Source organism: Monopterus albus, unplaced genomic scaffold, assembly GCF_001952655.1.
Source record: "Monopterus albus unplaced genomic scaffold, M_albus_1.0 scaffold6.1, whole genome shotgun sequence".
Taxonomy (NCBI): Eukaryota; Metazoa; Chordata; class Actinopteri; order Synbranchiformes; family Synbranchidae; genus Monopterus; species Monopterus albus.
The window spans coordinates 3698028-3715491 of record NW_018127886.1 but is presented as its reverse complement, the minus strand read 5'-3'; the positions used below and the strand labels follow the sequence as shown (position 1 = coordinate 3715491).

General features: G+C 40.6%; 1 protein-coding gene across 1 annotated transcript in view; it reads left to right on the top strand.

Moving 5' to 3' along the window:
• Positions 1–1633: 1633 nt before the first annotated feature.
• Positions 1634–17464, top strand: part of kcnc4 (potassium voltage-gated channel, Shaw-related subfamily, member 4) — a 24463-nt gene continuing 8632 nt past the window's right edge. Inside the window, 2 exon segments of the mRNA XM_020620674.1 lie at positions 1634–2587; positions 2589–2922. Coding sequence (XP_020476330.1) covers positions 2319–2587; positions 2589–2922 — 603 coding nt within the window. The 5' untranslated portion in view covers positions 1634–2318.

The following is a 17464-nucleotide window of genomic DNA, read 5'->3' as shown; positions in this document are numbered from 1 at the left end:
GCTAACCACTGCGCCACCGTGCTGCCCCTTGCTCCCTATACATATGAAGTGGAATTAGGCTACCCTTTAAAAATAATTTGATTTTTGAATGTAGCCTTTGAAACAGTATTTTCACGTATTTGGTATTTAAGTAAAGCATACTTTCTATCAGTATTAGAGTCTAATTAGGAAATAAAAATTCCTTATTTAGGAGGCTTCACTTAGACGTTGTTCATTGTCAGATCCACTAGGTGGCAATATGAGATTGTACCAACAGCATCTTGAGTTTTCTACACACAGAGGGATCACAGCTACCTGTTGGACTTGACTTTATAGTTGCTTAATAATGAAATCATTATTATCATCATCTTGAGTTACTCCTGGAAATGACAATAACATAGGCTAACATCTTTCAGTTGATCAATGGAGACCACTGCTGAAGACACAGCACAGACATGTAAAAGGCTCCCACCCCTCCTACAGTGGAGCCCCAGGCTGAGAGAGAGACACAAATAACATAGCTGAGGCCAGTCTTTCTCTATTTGCAGTCATTTTGTATGTTTTTATAATTGCTTGACATGTCTTTGTAGTATCATTGTATCTCTTTGTGCTTGTTTTGAGTCTTTGTGGCCCTTTTGCCTCTCTGGTACAGCAGTTCTGTGCCTTTTTGTAGTCATTTTGTGTGTCTTTACAGTATTCTATAACTTTTGTGGTTGTTTTATATGTATTTGTACTTCATTTGAGCCTCTTTGTAGTTCTTTTGTGTCTTTGTGTTCATTTTGCATCTCTATCAGGTTACTCTGTGCCTTTTTGTAGTCATTTTATTTATCTTTGCAGTGTTTTTGTGACTGTGTGGTTGTCATGTGCCTTTTTGTGGCCATTCTACATCTACAGCATTTGCACTTTGCATGTTTCTGTAGATTTTCTGTTCCTCTTTGTAGTAGTTTTGATCTTTGTGGTCCTTTTGCATCTTTTTGCAATCACTCTGCATCTATTGTCTTTTTGTGTCTTATTCAAATAATTTGATTGACCTTTCATCAAAAAACAGTCACTTGATCAGAGGCTCTGCCCCAAGGGCCCCTCTAAAGCCTTTTGTCTCCTGGGCCTGTTCAGCTTGTCCATCTGTGGTTGAATATTTAACATTAATCCAAGTAAAAAGAGTGATTCATTTAATTTAAAAGGTTAGTCCGTGTATTAGTTTTTGCATGTCATGCAGTGAAACAGCAAGTGCTGTTGTTTTTGTGCATGTCATCTACTTTATCAGTCAGTATATCCTCTATATATTTATATGCAGTACTAGACATACAGTATCATGTACCACCCTAAAGCAGCCCCAGGCAGAATAAAAAGTACACTGGAGTACTAAAAAAAAAAAAAAAAAAATCCACATATATTGGTCAGTGCTGTACTTTTTGCTATTAGTCTGCTATGTGACTGTTATGTGGTGTAGGTCATTCTGTTCCCCTGATGATCCAGACTGTAATATGTACAAAATTAAAGTCCACAAAAAGAAAAATTGAAGACTGATGAAACAGCTGAGTTAATGCGCCAACCTCCCCACACACACTTCATCATCCCATCCACTCTGTTTAATCAGAGGGAGTTATTCAAACATGCTCCAGCCTCCGCCAGCAGCCAAATAGTTAAAACTGTCGAGCGCACCATCCAACCGGGTTGTGTCGCTAAGGGGAAGACAGACTACTTGTGGAGAAGCAACAGATCCTCAGCTGGAAAACAACCCCACATCTGGCATGCGAGCTGAGCGTTTCCATTGGGAAGAGCCGCTGAAATATTTCAGTGCACAATTAAATGCGCGACAGGATCATTCTCAGGCGTTTTCGTCTTGTATGGAGAAAAGAAAAGTTATCAGGAACAGTTGTGGATTTTGACGTTGCGACATTTGGATATGAGCTTTCAAAAATGTTTGAGAAGTGATACATATTAGCCTACTTCGGGCTTAATGGGTCATCCTATAGGCGCGTACTACTGTGCGTAATTAGCTTGTGTTCATGGACGGGGAATAAGTGCAGCATCTGGAGGGACCAATTTAAGTCACATTGTGCAGTCTGTTCGACAATAACAATTAAAAAACACACCTAGCATGACCACTTGCGTTTTGTCGCGGCACCAGATTGTGTTTTCTAACAGGTGGTTTTAACTGAGCGTTACTTTGACGCTGTCTGGACTAACCCATTATTTTTTGGAAAATTGAGCCACACACGGACCATTGGAAAAACTGGGGTGTGAAATGACGATGCATTTTGCGTAGTTTTATTTTTATTTTTATTGGAAACAGTTTGTAACGGAGGGGCGAACAGCCAGAAGGTCACTGCTTCTAAATGATAAGCTCGGTGTGTGTTTCCTCTTACCGAGGGCGCAAGTCAGGCAATAAACCTCCGTCTAAATCATGTCTGAAAGAGGAGATGTCCAGAGTGGAAGACTCGGACAAAATTATCATCAACGTGGGCGGTACTCGACATGAAACCTACAAGACCACCCTCAGGACCCTGCCTGGGACCCGCCTGGCATGGCTGGTAGACACGGACACGCAGGTCAGCTCCGACTCAGACGCTGCCAGTGCCACCGAGTTCTTCTTCGACAGACACCCGCTTCGCCTACGTGCTCAACTATTACCGGACCGGCAAGCTGCACTGCCCGGCCGACGTGTGCGGGCCACTTTTCGAGGATGAGCTGGCATTTTGGGGGATTGACGAGACCGACGTGGAGCCGTGCTGCTGGATGACCTACCGACAGCACCGGGACGCAGAGGAGGCCCTGGAGATATTTGAACCGCCGGACCCGGAGGACACCGACGACGACAGAGAGATGCCAAGGCGGTTCGGCATCGAGGACTGTCCCGACAGGTCGAGGGGCTGCTGGGAAGTTTGGCAGCCGAAGATCTGGGCTCTGTTTGACGACCCGTACTCGTCCAAAGCAGCCAAGGTGAGTTCTGCAGGTGCTTTCTCCTCCGAGCACGTTAATTTCTGTGTGTCCGTTTTAGACCTTGAAAGCCTGTAAGTGATCAATTTAGGGAAAATGCGCTTATTTTGCCCCAGTCAACAGGTGTCCTCACGAGGCTCAGCCAGTCAGGCCGCAACAGCTGTAGGTGCATCGTAAGGTCTGCGCATTGTGATGCACCTGAACTATCCGCATCTTTATTTAACACTTTTCAAGTCAAGGCCAAGGTCTTCAACATTTACCTTTCTCACCCTGAATTTTTCTGTACCTGATGGTTTAGTCTGATTTCTAGCCTGTGTGTGTGTGTGTATGTGTGTGTACTTTAGTTGTAAACTTAGTTTCATCTGGTAAGTGCAGAAAGCTTCTTTCAGTCTGTATGGGTAATGCACATTTTTATGCATTTTACATGAATATCTCTTCTGCTCTTGGCAGCACTGATATCCCTGTGATCTCTTGGAGTTTAAAGCAAATTTGGGACTTTTTTCTTTTGTCATTTTAAGTCCAGCTTTGATGTGGTTCTGCTCTCTGGCCACAGATCACATCTTTAAAACATTTAGTTGGCTGTATTTCTAGGAACAATCATAGTGCTGCCTTAACCATAGACTGAAAGTGAACATCCTAAAAAGAGAAGCATTGTCCTCTGTAACATTCTCACTTTATAACAACACTGAAAAGGAAAATCTTACAATCTTTTGTCCAACACACCTATAGGATCATTTGTTTTAGTTGTCTAATACTGTAAAAGCAGAGAATTACTGGTCATCCAACTTCAGAGTGGAAGCACTTGACTAGCTTTCACTGAGCTCTAACATCAACCCAATTTCACTCCTTTGGAATGGACTGGAATGGCAAATGGCTATAGGCCACATTAAGGTCATGGCTGACCTCAATAATGTCTTTGCGGCTGAATGGGAGTTAAACCATACATCATGCGCAGCCATATAGTTTGGGAACAAGATGTTCAGCAATCTCACATAAGTGTAATGTTCAGGTGTAAACACCTTCCATTAAGCCTTGTATCTCGATGACAATGGCTTTATTTTTTCATAATTATCCCACAGACCTCACGTCTGCATGTGTAAAGCTTTAGATTCAGTATTAGGACTAGCTGTTACTGTCCCTGAAGTGTCAGCATTATATATGTCTAAGAATAATAATAATTGTGGCTCATATTACAATGTTTTTCTTCCATCCATCCATCCATTATCTATACCACTTATCCTGAATAGGGTTGCAGGGGGGCTGGAGCCAGTCCCAGCTGACATTGGGTGAGAGGCGGGCTACACCCTGGACAGGTCGCCAGTCTATCACAGAGCTGACACTTGCAGATAGATAACCACACACACCCACACTCACTCGTATAAGGACTCACCGGGTCTTTGGATTTACACAAATTATGCTAGTATATGCAACACAATTCATTCATGTTTCCTCTGTTAATATAAAGAAAATTATGTTGGTTTTACACATTATCATTGTGTGGGACCGATGTACACATTACAATCAAGTAAATCCAACAAATCCTTTTTTTTTCAGTGTATGGGCAATTTAATCTGTATGTCTTTGGACTGTGGGAGGAAGCAGGGGTACCTGGAGAGAACCCACAGAGGAACAGGGAGAACATGCAAACTCCGCATAGATACCAGAACCTTCTTGCTGTGAGGCAACAGCACTAACCACTGCTTCACCATGCGTCTTTGTTAAAATGAGTTTTTTCTTTTCTTCTGACCTTATTAAAACCATGTAGGTAGAAACATATAGCAAATTTAACTGGGCCCAGGCACTAGAAGTGATAGATAACAGATATAACAGCAGTTTGAAAAAAAAATCCATCTATCTATCTGTCTATCTGTCTGTCCATCTATATATATATCCCTTCCTGACCTGCTGCTGATGACCTGGCTCAGGTGTGTTCAGTCAGTCAGAAGCTGGAAGATACCAATTCACTTTATCTTTCCTCACTCCACTTTTATCTAAGATGGTATCTTCCAGCTTCTGACTGACTGAACACACCTGAGCCAGGTAATCAGCAGCAGGTCAGGCAGGGATAGTTGGAAAACAAGCAGGACAGCGGCCCTCGAGGACTGGAATTGCCCACCCCTGAATAGTGATGTAAACAAGGGGGACACAATAATAATGCAGTCTAACACAATAGCACCACCAAAAACTACAAAAATAACTATAAATTTAATGCAGGACTGTTGTATTAAGAATAAATTAGTTTTATCTAGCTGTATTGCAGCTGATAGACTGGTAATTAAGTGTGTATATATTGCTTTTGTTTGCCAAAAAGCCATTCACAGACACAAATCTACAGTGTGCTATCATGCATAGTCACTTATGTTTGAGGTTAGATCGTGGAGTGGTCTAGCTTCAGTGAAGAAGCATATGCAAATCCAAATAGAGCCAATTCTCATATTTGAGACTCTGCAACCAGATTTTAGCATTTGTGTTTGAAGAAGTAACCAAAACACTTATTTGATTACATTGTTTTTCTAGCAGACTTTTACTTCTCCTCAAATTAGGAAAATACCTGCACGGTGCTGATAGAACAATGATGTGTCATGACTTCCTGAAAGGGTCTCTCTAGTCTCGGCCTCTCCAGACGACAATTCAATCTTATTTTTCAGTTCTCAGTTAAATATGTTACAGAATTGTAGCAAAATACTGAAATAGAGAAAATGCTGTTTCATGACAGAACTACAGTGCGGTGGAGTGTTCCCACACATTCTGTTCAAGGTTTGCACTCAAAGGTCCTCAAAATATGAGTGTTTGAAAGGCTGCAGAAGTGTACATCCATGTATAGTAACTCATACCATATATTAAGCAAGGAGAATGGGGTCCATATACACATATAAGCAGGAAAAAATAAGCTAATTGTTATAATGACAACCTCACAAAACATAATTGTAGTTGACCCATTTTAAAATGTTGAGTGAAAGACCACTGCCCCATTTTCTCCTCATTTATTTTAGAGAAAAACAGACATTGCAACATAGCTTATCATAACTCCAAACAAAATGTTTCATTGTCTGAGTTTGCTCTCATTACTTCACAGGGGATATCATCCAACTGTAATCATTTGAAAGTATGCTGTGTAATTGCTCAGCAACAAAAGCAGCAGAGCGCTTAGTGACATAGACGTGAAAGCTTCTATTGCGTGTCACTACAGCAGGAGTGACAGGAAAATGACCAGGAGAAAATTACCTTTAGTTCCGAAAGCGACGGGCTTGCCCTTATTCTAATTTCTGTTTGCGGAGTTTAATGCTCTGTTCAGAGACTGTCTCAGTATGTTCTTACTGGATGCCAGACACAGTATAAATAGTGTTTATTTTAGCTCCTTGTCCAGGTGGCATTTGCAGGCAGTGGATGAGCAGACATCTTGGAGTCACAGCTGTCACTGCGCTGGTGCCATCTGAAAATGACCCACACTGTGCCTGGCAGTTAATCACATCCGTCTATCACCACTGAATATTTGTGAATGAATCAGTTAGGATTTGTGAAATCCTATGCAGTGAATCCTTGTGCTTCTGATAAGAATGAGTGAGGTCTGGTCCAGGACATATTGTTCCTTGTCAATTTCCTCTCCAGCCGATGCATGTGCTGTATGTATGTTAGCTTTGTGTATACTGTGAAAGGATGCAGAGTGCATTTTGAGGGGCTCATGTTACCTTTATGCCCTTTTTATTCCAAAGAGCCTCTGAGCTCTTCTCATGTAATGTGATTCTTCAAAGCTGGAGAGAAGTTAATTTGTCCATCACTAAAGTCACATCCTCTTCAGGATCAACCCAGACTGGAGGTGGAGCTCTTTGAAAGTCTGCACTTGATGGCAGCACTCACAAATCATAGGCATGAGAGGATTATATACAGCTCCCCCAGCGAGTGTTACAGCTTTAATATACTGTGTGGTCAGAGGCCAATAGAACAGTAATGGTTCTGTACTCCACACTGGATATGAAATGAGATACATATGGACAATGCCCTCCCATTCCACTGTAGTGCTGACTTGTGCTTATATCAGAATCATATCAACACACTATGACTCGTAGACCTTTTTAGCCACACTAGTGGCATGACAGTGTCAGCTGGTACATCACCTGGGTCCAGACTGAGGCACTGGATCTCAACAGATTGTCAGATGGATTGACATGTAATTTTGTGTGATCCCCAAAAGATTAATCTTGCTGATGCAAGCGATCCCCTGGCCTTTATTTTACCAAAATCTGCCAATTTCCCCACCATCGTCCTTTTTTGACAATCAGAGCCTTATTCCTTCCTTTTAAATGGAATAATAAGTCTCTGAGGATTAGTCCTCAGGTGCTTTGGCTTTCATATTACAGTGGTGGTTTTTAAATCGTGTTGAAAGAAGAGCTCAGATTGTTTACTTAAGTGAAGGTAGCCATACCACAGTGTAAAACACTCTGTTACAAGTAAAAGTCCTGCATTCAAATTGTTGCTTAAGGAAAAGCACAAAATATTATCATAAAATATACTTAAAGTACCAAAAGTAAAAGTAGTCATTATGTAGAATGGTACAGTTCACATTATTTATTGTTACAGCCCATAAAGGTAGAGCTAATGTTAGATACATTGTATGCTTATACTTTGAAGTACTTTACCCAGTTTAAACAATGGTTTTTCTTTCAGTGTGAATCCAAAGAACAGAGTCAAAACTATGAAAAACATGGACCTGCTTTAGTATTACCATAGAAACCAGGAGGATACTGTACTGTATGAAAAACATGCAGTTAAAAACCATGAACACCCGACAGTGTATTATTCCATTTTAAACACCTGGAGTGCTCCACTGTGCTTTGTAATGTCAGATTTGTTATATGTGACAATTAACATTAAGTTATAACCAGATGACTGTTAACTCACTCTTCCCTGATGCAATATTTCATCAATTCCCAAGCCCTGCTGCCTGTAATTAATCACCGCTGTGCTAATGGCCTGCACCTTGTTATCAGTGGTGAGCAATTAAACCTGCCTTTCCCACCAAAAAGAGCAAAGCATTTTCTCCCACATAGAAGAAGAAATTTTGTTTTTCTTATAAGACTAAAGGATTGACTGATGCGGGATTCTTTATGTCAGATAGAGCCAATCTAGAGCATAACATCCAGTCTCTTTGGCATTTTTTAATTTCTTTTGTTATTTTACATGTACATTTGTTTTATTGATTGACATTCAAAAGTTACTGGATATCCCAGGATGATTGGAATGATTAGGTAGTTTGTTTATTGGACTATTAGATGAGATTTCAGATATTTATCTTGTTTATAAAGGTTTTATTTAATTCTTATAAGACAAAATATTACTACTGAGTAGAAAATTGAACCCTAAAAAGAAACCTCAACATCTTCTTGTAGAGCTGAGATGATATTCAACAATTAACACTGCCTAATAAAGACAAAACTTGGTTGATACCCTTTTGTAAATACTGCTAATTATATGCATATTCTCATACCTTACTTTTTGCCTCCGTGTGACACCCAGCTGTTAAATAATAAGGGAGTGTTTGGAGTGGAAACTCTTCTTCCTCTAGGCCTGGCTTTCACAGCACTGACACCTTTCTCTGCTGCTCTGTGAATGGCAGACAGGATTTGGATTTTTCACACATCATCAAAGCGGCACAGCCTCGTTAAGGACGTTTTTATAACCCCGAATTCTCAGTGAAATCTGGTGTGATTATGTTGTTTGTTTGTTCCGCTCGGTTCTAAGCTGTTTGCTGAAAATAGATTGGCTGTGCTGCAGTGAGAACTGTGGATGCATCAGAAAGTCTGAAAAGAGTTGAAGACTTTGTTTTGCAGACAAATAAAAGAAATCAATAGACTGAAAATATCCTTCTTCCAGCAATTATCAGTGATGTGCACTATTGGTGTTTGATCTGCGACTTAAGTGATATTTGTCATTGTGATATTTTCTTTGGAAGTTTAGATGTTTCCATGATAAAATGTATAATGTGACATTCAACTGAAATAACAACACTATAGTAACAGTGTGAACATCAGTGAAGAAGCTTGGCTAAGCAGTTTAAGTTTAAACCTTGTCAGGATTACAAAAGTGTATTTATATTCAGAGGGAATCGAAAAATACATTTACACATTTTATCTATCTGTCACAGAAGTGCAGTCAGAAATTTGACTGGCTACTGACTGAAAAGATTTTAAAGGGTTTCACTGCTGAACTGTGCTGAATATTCAACGATTACTTTTCTACTAGTGTGGGAGCACCTGAGTCCGACTCGGACTTGACTCAACTCAGCTTGGACTCTTATTTTTTTAGTGATTTGGACTTGACTTGGACTCGAGCACTGGCGACTCCAGACTTGACTCATTGTCCCAATACAGCTGATCAGATTTCTTAAAACCATATTTGCATAAAACTGTAACAGTTCTATTATAGGCAAAGCAGCAGACTCCTATAACACAAGAGCCACAGATCTTTCCTGCTAAAGGGCATTTCTTATTGTCAGCAAGGCTGTGAATATGGACCTCAAAGAGCACCGAGATACAGAGGAGAAAGAGGAAGTTCCAGGGGAGGTTGGAGAGGACAAAGGAATTATTATTAAAATGTTGTGGCAGAATTCTTAGAAAAGTTAAGCTTTTAATAAGTAAAGATAATCATAAAAAGATTTATGTGTGTGTTTATTGAAATAATCACTTGTACATGTGTAAGAATAAAATGTGAAATAATTGTATTAAAAGAATGGGGAGAAGTGATTTTACATCTAAAAGAGTGAAAAATGTAGTCACAGGAAAGAGGAAGTACAGTAGACACATCCCTGCTGCAATGAGGAACTGCAAAGGTTCATGTGTGCACGCCACACAGAGAAGAGACACACAGCATACTGAGGAAGTAACAAAAATGATGTTTAAGCACAAAAGTAAAGATTTAACTGATAATTGTTTGATCAATGTCTGATCAATGATAATCCATGTTTAGTCAAGAAAAGTATTCAAAATATAAAGATGTATGTTTTGATTTTAAGGCATTGATAGTTTTATGTGAAATCAGTGTGTAATTCTGATTGTTCTGTTAAAAGCAATGATGGAATTTTGGTATTTCAGTCAGATGTGAGTTTTTTGTATTTTTGTTATGTATTCAGATGGTTTAGTTTTCTAGAAAAGAGGAAGTAGAATCCAAGGCTGGATCACAGTGGGGCGGAGGCCGGTTACGGGCAGTAGGCTTGGACTGACAGTAATAAATATGCAATACTGATTTTGCACGCCAAATAAGGTAACTGCAAACTAAGGCATCTGCTTGGATGAGAGGATGGAGGCTACTGACCAGGATCCTATAAAAACCGAGGCAAAAAGAGGAACGGAGAGTCCTCAGGGCTGTGGCTGGAAGCTCTGTCCGGTTGACCATCTGACATCCAGGAGATGAGAAATGTTGTCGTGGGAGAGAGAGCACCCTTTTCTGGGTGCTTGGAAACAGGTGTTCGGCCTGCCAGGGGGTCTTATCCTGAATTAATAACATGAAAGAGGGAAGTCTGCAGGGAACTCTGTTCACAGGTTCATGGTAGTAAATTACTGAGTGAATATCTCCATCATACAACCTCAAGCAGTGTTTGGAGCTTTAATATGTTTCAAATATGCCACCTTAGGGTGAGAGGTTAAGCTTCCTATGTCCAGGGTTTGGCATATCGTGGCCTTCATACACTATGGTAAATTACAAAACATGACACACCTTGTTGTTCACCTTAGCTTGTTGAATGAGCCACCAAACAAACATTGACCAGTGATTAGTGAACTGCTAATGTCCATTTGTAGAAAGACAATTAATTGGCTGTTCAGTTGCAGCACGTTAAATAGCAGGTAAACAAACCTGCAAATGTCATATGGGTCCCTTTAGATACAGCTGTGGCCGTTACTCTTTAATACCACTATCAACACACTGGCTGACCATGGTGCAGATGTAAGCAAGTCCGTTTACAGTGTCTGGTTTTCCTGCCAGGACTCAGCCTGCTGGCTGCTGTCTATCGTAGGACAATGACACGCCCTTCCAGCTGGCTGAGAGCAACAGGAGCATTCTGATGTTTCCCCAAACAACTTTTATTCTTTCTTTTTAATATTAAAACTATTAACAATACTGCCTAGTACTGAGAAGACATAAGCGTTTCTGGATTTGCCAGAGCCCTCAAACAAAATACCCTTCAGGGTAGGGAGTCAAAAGTTAGAATTGTGTCTTCGATCTCCTCTAATATATTGTCTTGTTTCATATGGCAAATGGTCTTATACAGCGCTTTTCTACGCATTGCATCACACTCAAGGCACGTTCATCCTATTTGCCCATTCACCCATTCTCACTCCCAAACACACACTAGTGACATCACCAGGAGCAAGTGGGAGTTCAGTGAAGGAACCGCTGACCTTCTGGTTAGGAGATGACCTGCACTACTTCGTAAGCCACAGCTGCCCCAGTATATGGACATTGTAGATCAGCTCTACCTCAGTTTTGCTAATTCTGGTTCCATGATTTTATGAAATATAAGTTTAATAATCAAAGACTTTTCTCCAGATATGCAGGAGAAGCACAGCTGACAGGATGAGTAGTGAACACTATTTATCCTCTGCCCTCAGGTGTCCTGACCCTCAGACATGAACCAAGGCTCATGGTTGTAGTTCTTGCATATAGTGTGTCCATGTTAGTAGCAGAGCATGAGGCTAAATAGCTGGAGGTAATGGCTGTGATGGAGCTTCCCAGCTGCTGCACACTGACACACATCAGCAGCCTTTCAAGCATTCTCTCTTGCTTCCTACCACCACTATCCCAGCTGGGTCCAGGCGACTGTCCCCTTGGGACACATTAAAACCTATTGATCTTGAGTTGATGTATTGTTGGCACCAGAGTTATTAACGCATCACAATACTTTTAAAAATGATTTTTAATGAATCAGATGACTGTATGTTATGTGAAAGGGTTCACTTGACAAACCAGATAATTATCATCAACTCTGCAGAAAAAGACTTAACAGAAGGCGTCTGGACATACTTTTAGGTAGAAGACGGTGCTCACCACTAGTCAGACAGAACTGATGAAGCTTCTTGGATGAGAGGTGAGATGTCTTCTACCTAAAACTATGTCCAGATGCCTTCTTCTAAGTTTTTTGTGGTGGCAAAGAGACATTATGGCAATTACTCCAACTCCAGCTGTGACCATGTTTCCACCTTTGAACTGTAAATGTGATGTTGTGCTTTGCCTTGTTTCTGGCCTTAAACAAACCGACAAATTTAAATGCTGTAAAGTTTATTGAATAAGACACACAACACAATCCGCTAGAAAACTATTCATAGACCCAAAACAGACTCTCAGCAAGCAAATTGGCAGTCGTGCAGTTACCTACAGACACATACACACAGGTGTGAGGTCTGGCTGTTTCATATTATTGTTGGACTTTCCAATCAGGCCTTTTATGAGCAGGGGAAATTGTCCATGTTTTTTTTCCAGGAGCTCCTGCAGAGGTGCCCCAAGCTGCAGATACTCAGCTGTTTAGTTCTGGGATAAACCCTTTGGCATTTGAGTAAACTGAATGCTGTCAGAACTTGTTTGACTCATTACGAGCATCTGAGCAGCATTAAGGACTCACAATTTTTATATGGTGGCTGCTGGGTTGTTGGTTCGTCATTATCGAAGGCTTTGATGTGTTTTTGTCCAAATCAAGCTTATTGCAGCTGCTTCTTGTTCAGCAACTGAGAGAAGGCATTTATTCACCAAAATGATGAATGTCACATGGAATTAAAACATTATAAATAGGTGTATAGCACTGCTGCAGAGATCTGATTCATGATGAGTCATGCCCATATTCAGTTAAATCCCCTGAAGCAAGCAAGTACTTGTCTACAAAAGTAAAAGGAGAAAATAAAATAAAATAAAAGAGTTTTCTCTTTAGACAGCTTTAGAAATGACACACAGTTACTACATGTGACACATTACATAATGGCCCTATTGGGCACAGGCTCAGGGGTCCAGAGATTTATGGGATCTTTGTTGAAGTGACACAAAATGACCACAAAGACTCAAAACAGCTAGAGACACAAAATATACTCCAAAAACATGCAAAATAAGTGTAGCTAAATGCAAAATGGCCACAAAGATGCACATAACAGTCACACAGCTGCAAAAATACTGCACACACACAATATATAATATAATTATTCTTTCCTACATTTTACCAGGCTTGAGATCCAGTGAGATAGGAGAGCAAAGATAAAGATCTCTGTGAATTCAGAGACACACTACAGTGAACCTGTCTATCAGTGAAACTGTCTATATTTTCCAGAGTAAAGTTAGGAAAAAGGTGGCATACAGCAGTTTAGAAAGAAATACATGAGGTGCTGTTTTTAACTGTGGAGTATGGTGTTGCTGCCAGTACACAAGGTCGTGTTTTATATTAGCACTGCTATTAGTAGTTTCCCTGCTCTTCTTCTTCATGAGCTCAGTGTATGTCTGAGCAGTAGTATGTTCCTGCGAGCTCCTGTAATAGCCCTTCTTCTGGTGTTTACACTAAACTCCATTATTCAGGTCACTATTCAGGCCTGTAGTGCACCAAATGAAGAACCCACTGTGGGAGTCCAGAGTGGGATGATGAAATGATGAGGCCATATTTTACGAACAGACTTTGGAAATGGTCTCACTGAGTTGCTGCAACAGAGGTTGAACCCCACCTTCATTATCCGATGCTGACTTTACATATATCTGCCTCTGTTTTCTGGATCGCTTTCCAATAGGAAGCTATGGATGAGGGCACACAATGACAACGTATTTGTGTCTGTGTGTGCCCTTGGTATTTCTTACATTGTGGGGACTGAAACCTTTTAACACACCATATGGTCCCCATCATGTAAATCATTGATTTTAGGGTGACAGCATGGTTTAAGGTTAGGGTGAGACTAGAATTGGGTTAAGTGTTAAGTGTTAGGGTTAGGCAAGTAGTGGTTATGGTTAAGGTTAAATCTTTCAGAAATGAATGCAAGTCAATGTAAAGTCCCTATAAGGAATGAAAACACATGTGTATGTGTTAGTGAACTGTGAATGTAAATTAGTGCTTAATTAATTTTTTGGTAAATATAGGCTGTTCTGACAAATTCAGTGTTAGTGAAATACATTTTCAGGTGAAAGTAAGAGGAATTGTATTTCAGTGATGCTGAATTTAAAGATGCAGCAAGACAACTTGAAAATTCCTCTTATCAGGGTGAGCAGTCACCTGTGAGGAGCTCAGAGTAGAGCCGCTGCTCCTCCACATTGAGTGGAAGCAGTTGAGGTGGCTTGGGCACCTGTTTGGGATGCCCCCTGGATGCCTCCCTGGGGAGGTATTCCGGGCATGTCCCGCCGGGAGAAGGCCTTGCGGCAGACCCAGGACAAGTTGGAAAGAATATGTCTCCTGGCTGGCCTGGGAACACCTCGGGGTTCCTCCTGAGGAGCTAGAGGAGGTGTGTGGGGAGAGGGAAGCCTGGGAGACTCTGCTTGGGCTACTGCCCCCGCAACCTGGTCCCGGATGAAGTGGATGAAGATGGATGGATGGATTTCTTGTTTTCACATTTTTAAATATAAAGATGTATGAAAGAAAGAAGATAATTGACAAGAGCTGAACCTCCTGTCTGATTTTCTTTTAGCTGTTGGATGCGATTAGAGACATAATATGCTTTTACATGGTTATGATCCTCAGCTTCAGCCACTGACATTTGCTGAATTACCTGCACATACACCCACATGCTGAAGTGCTGTTAGTTTCTATGTAGTTTCTATGTTCTTCCTCTTCTTGTGTTGCACCTTGCAACTCAGGCCTGTAACACACACTGTGCGCTGTCAGCCTGGGTGATGTTTAGGCAAACTGTGTCCATGCAACAGAGGGAACTCTGAGCTCCTCCTGGGGCAGGGTTCAGACTTTCCTCTTGTCCTGTGGCTCAGTTGTTGTCTTCTCAGGGGATCGGAGCTGTGGGCACCTCAGAGCTCTGCAGGGAAGAAGCTGAAGAACGTTGTCATGGTAGAGCGCTGCATATACACACATGTGGGCAATATTTCAGCATTTTTTTGTTGTGAACATAAACTCCATAAACTGCCCAGTTCTTATTTATTCTGGTGGTTCCACTGTGAATTAGTGTCTCTACTGGACATTACTTACTGTATTTGTTTTTTCTCATCACACACCAAAACACTTTAAAGCTGAGTGATATGTGAGAGGCCCCTGTGGGAGAAAATGGCTGAGTGCATGCACGGCACAGGTACATATTTATCCAGCTGGAAGATTAGAAGGATTGGAGAGGCACTGCAATTTGTCCAGGCTTCAGTAAACAATAAAGACAGATTGGGTATGAGTAAGCATACAGTGTGAACACACACCCATATAGCCATGACCATTGTGCTGCATCAGGTGAATGACAGTGTCCAGTTTGCCTCCGATGAATTGTAAAACTAGTTTAACTCGTTTAGCATTTTGTATGGATTTTTCAAGACATTATTTGTTTAATTTGTATTTTCATATGAGGGTGCATTGACAGCAGAGGAGATGTTTCACTCACTTAAATATGTCTGTTAAACTAAATTAGCTTTTGGCTTTAAAGATCTTTACTTGACTCCAGGAGAGCCCTGCACAAGAATTCCTATATGCCTAGACTGTCTGTTTATGCATAAATGGAAAATAAAAATCTTGAATCTTGAAATTGTTCATGCCCATCTTATTGACAGAGTCTGTCCTCCCTTTCTCTCCTACTCTTTTGTGCTGTGAGGTTCAAATGTTACTTCCCTCTGCGCTGCTTGTGGTCAGACTTTAGTTGAAGACCCTTTTTGATGTGTTGTTGTCAGAATAACCAAAAGCTTCCTCTGTCAGAACCTCATTTAATCATAAGACTATTTCCTTCCTCATATGTTGGAAATACAGCTCCAGCAGTAGCCTCATGGCTGGTGTGGTCAGTTCACAGTGTTGGCTTCATGTGAGTGCCCCCTGCTGTCCAAGACTGGCAGGGCCCATGTTAATGGAATCACGTTTTCCCTCAGCATGATTCAGTCTCAGTGCTCAGGACTGATTGATTTGAAATTGGTCTGTTTTTCTTCTTCTGAGAACATTGTCCTGGCTCTCCTGCAGACAGCGTTTGTTTGTTTGTAAATGTATAAATAGATATCTTTAGTCATGAATCTTCCAGCTAGAGTGGTGGTGGACCATTGCAAAAGTGAATTATTTCCCGGCTGGTAATAGGATGTCATGAGGAAACACAGAGTTCAGTGTAGGTTGTGTCTGGGTTCAGTATGCTTGTCATTTTTTAGCTTATCTATTCAAGACACTTTTAGGGAACAGACATTTTTACTGTGCATTTTTCCACCTTATATCTGCATTTTACAAAGCCACATAGCAGCAGCTAAAAATCTTTCTTGAATTATGATCTTTAATTACACAATTCCTATTTTATCCATGTTAATACCAAACAAGAGCTGCAACAGTTAGTTGATCAACAGAAAATTAATAGGAAACTATTCTGATAACTGAATAATTGTCTCATATTTTTGGCAAAAAAATGGCAAATGTTCCAGCTTCTTGAGTTTTAGAATTTAATACTTTTTGTCCTTATATGATTGTAAAATGTTTGGGTTTAGAACATTTGGGACATAAAAGATGAACTGATATTTTACAGACATAAGCTAACAATAGCTTGAGAAAATAACTGCCATAGTAATCAATAATGCAAATAATACTTGATTTGATTTGATTTGATTTATTCTTTCTTTCAAGCATGTAAAAACAGTTGATATGTCAACACACATAATTTTACACATATCCAACAAATACTAATCCAATATCAATTTGCTTATACCTAGTACATGCTTGAATGGAGTAGGAAGAAGTCAGACTTATCCAGTCCTACCCCATGACATCATCTTACAAGAAGGATCTAATGGTACTTACTGATCTCTGGTCAGGTTCAGGTGATGAGCCCTTCTCTGCAATTCTTCTCCTGTAAGACAGAGTCCAGAATTATTTCTGAAAAACAGTTGCTATTTTTAAAAACATATCATCATGTTTAATGTTAATATCATAAAGCACAGACCACACAATTCCTCCTGAACTCCACATTTTTAAAACCTAAATTCCTTAGATTTCTCTAGATCTTACAGTGATACTTCTCTGTCAGCAACAAAGTGCATTTAAATTACGATTTTACTACATATCATCTCATAATACTGAGGAATAGTGAGAGTGATGAGTACATGAACTTATTCTTCAGGTGGCACAACAAAATCCATTGCGACCAACATTGGGGTTTGCTAAATCTACTGTATGGCAACTGTGTCAAGTTTCACTTTTCTGTAGTATATGAAACAAGATCTGAAATTCATTCATATGACTCAAGTGCCTATTTTGAGACGTACTGAATCGAAGAGTAATATATGATGTGTCGCTACCTCCTTGCTAACAGGGCACTCATCTCCTCCATGAGCCCTCCTCCTCCAGGCAGAGGGCCGTTGCCTCTGGCTTCAGATTTGGCCCCTCCAGCCCCTGGCATGGCTGCTGCCAGAGCGGCCGCCGCCT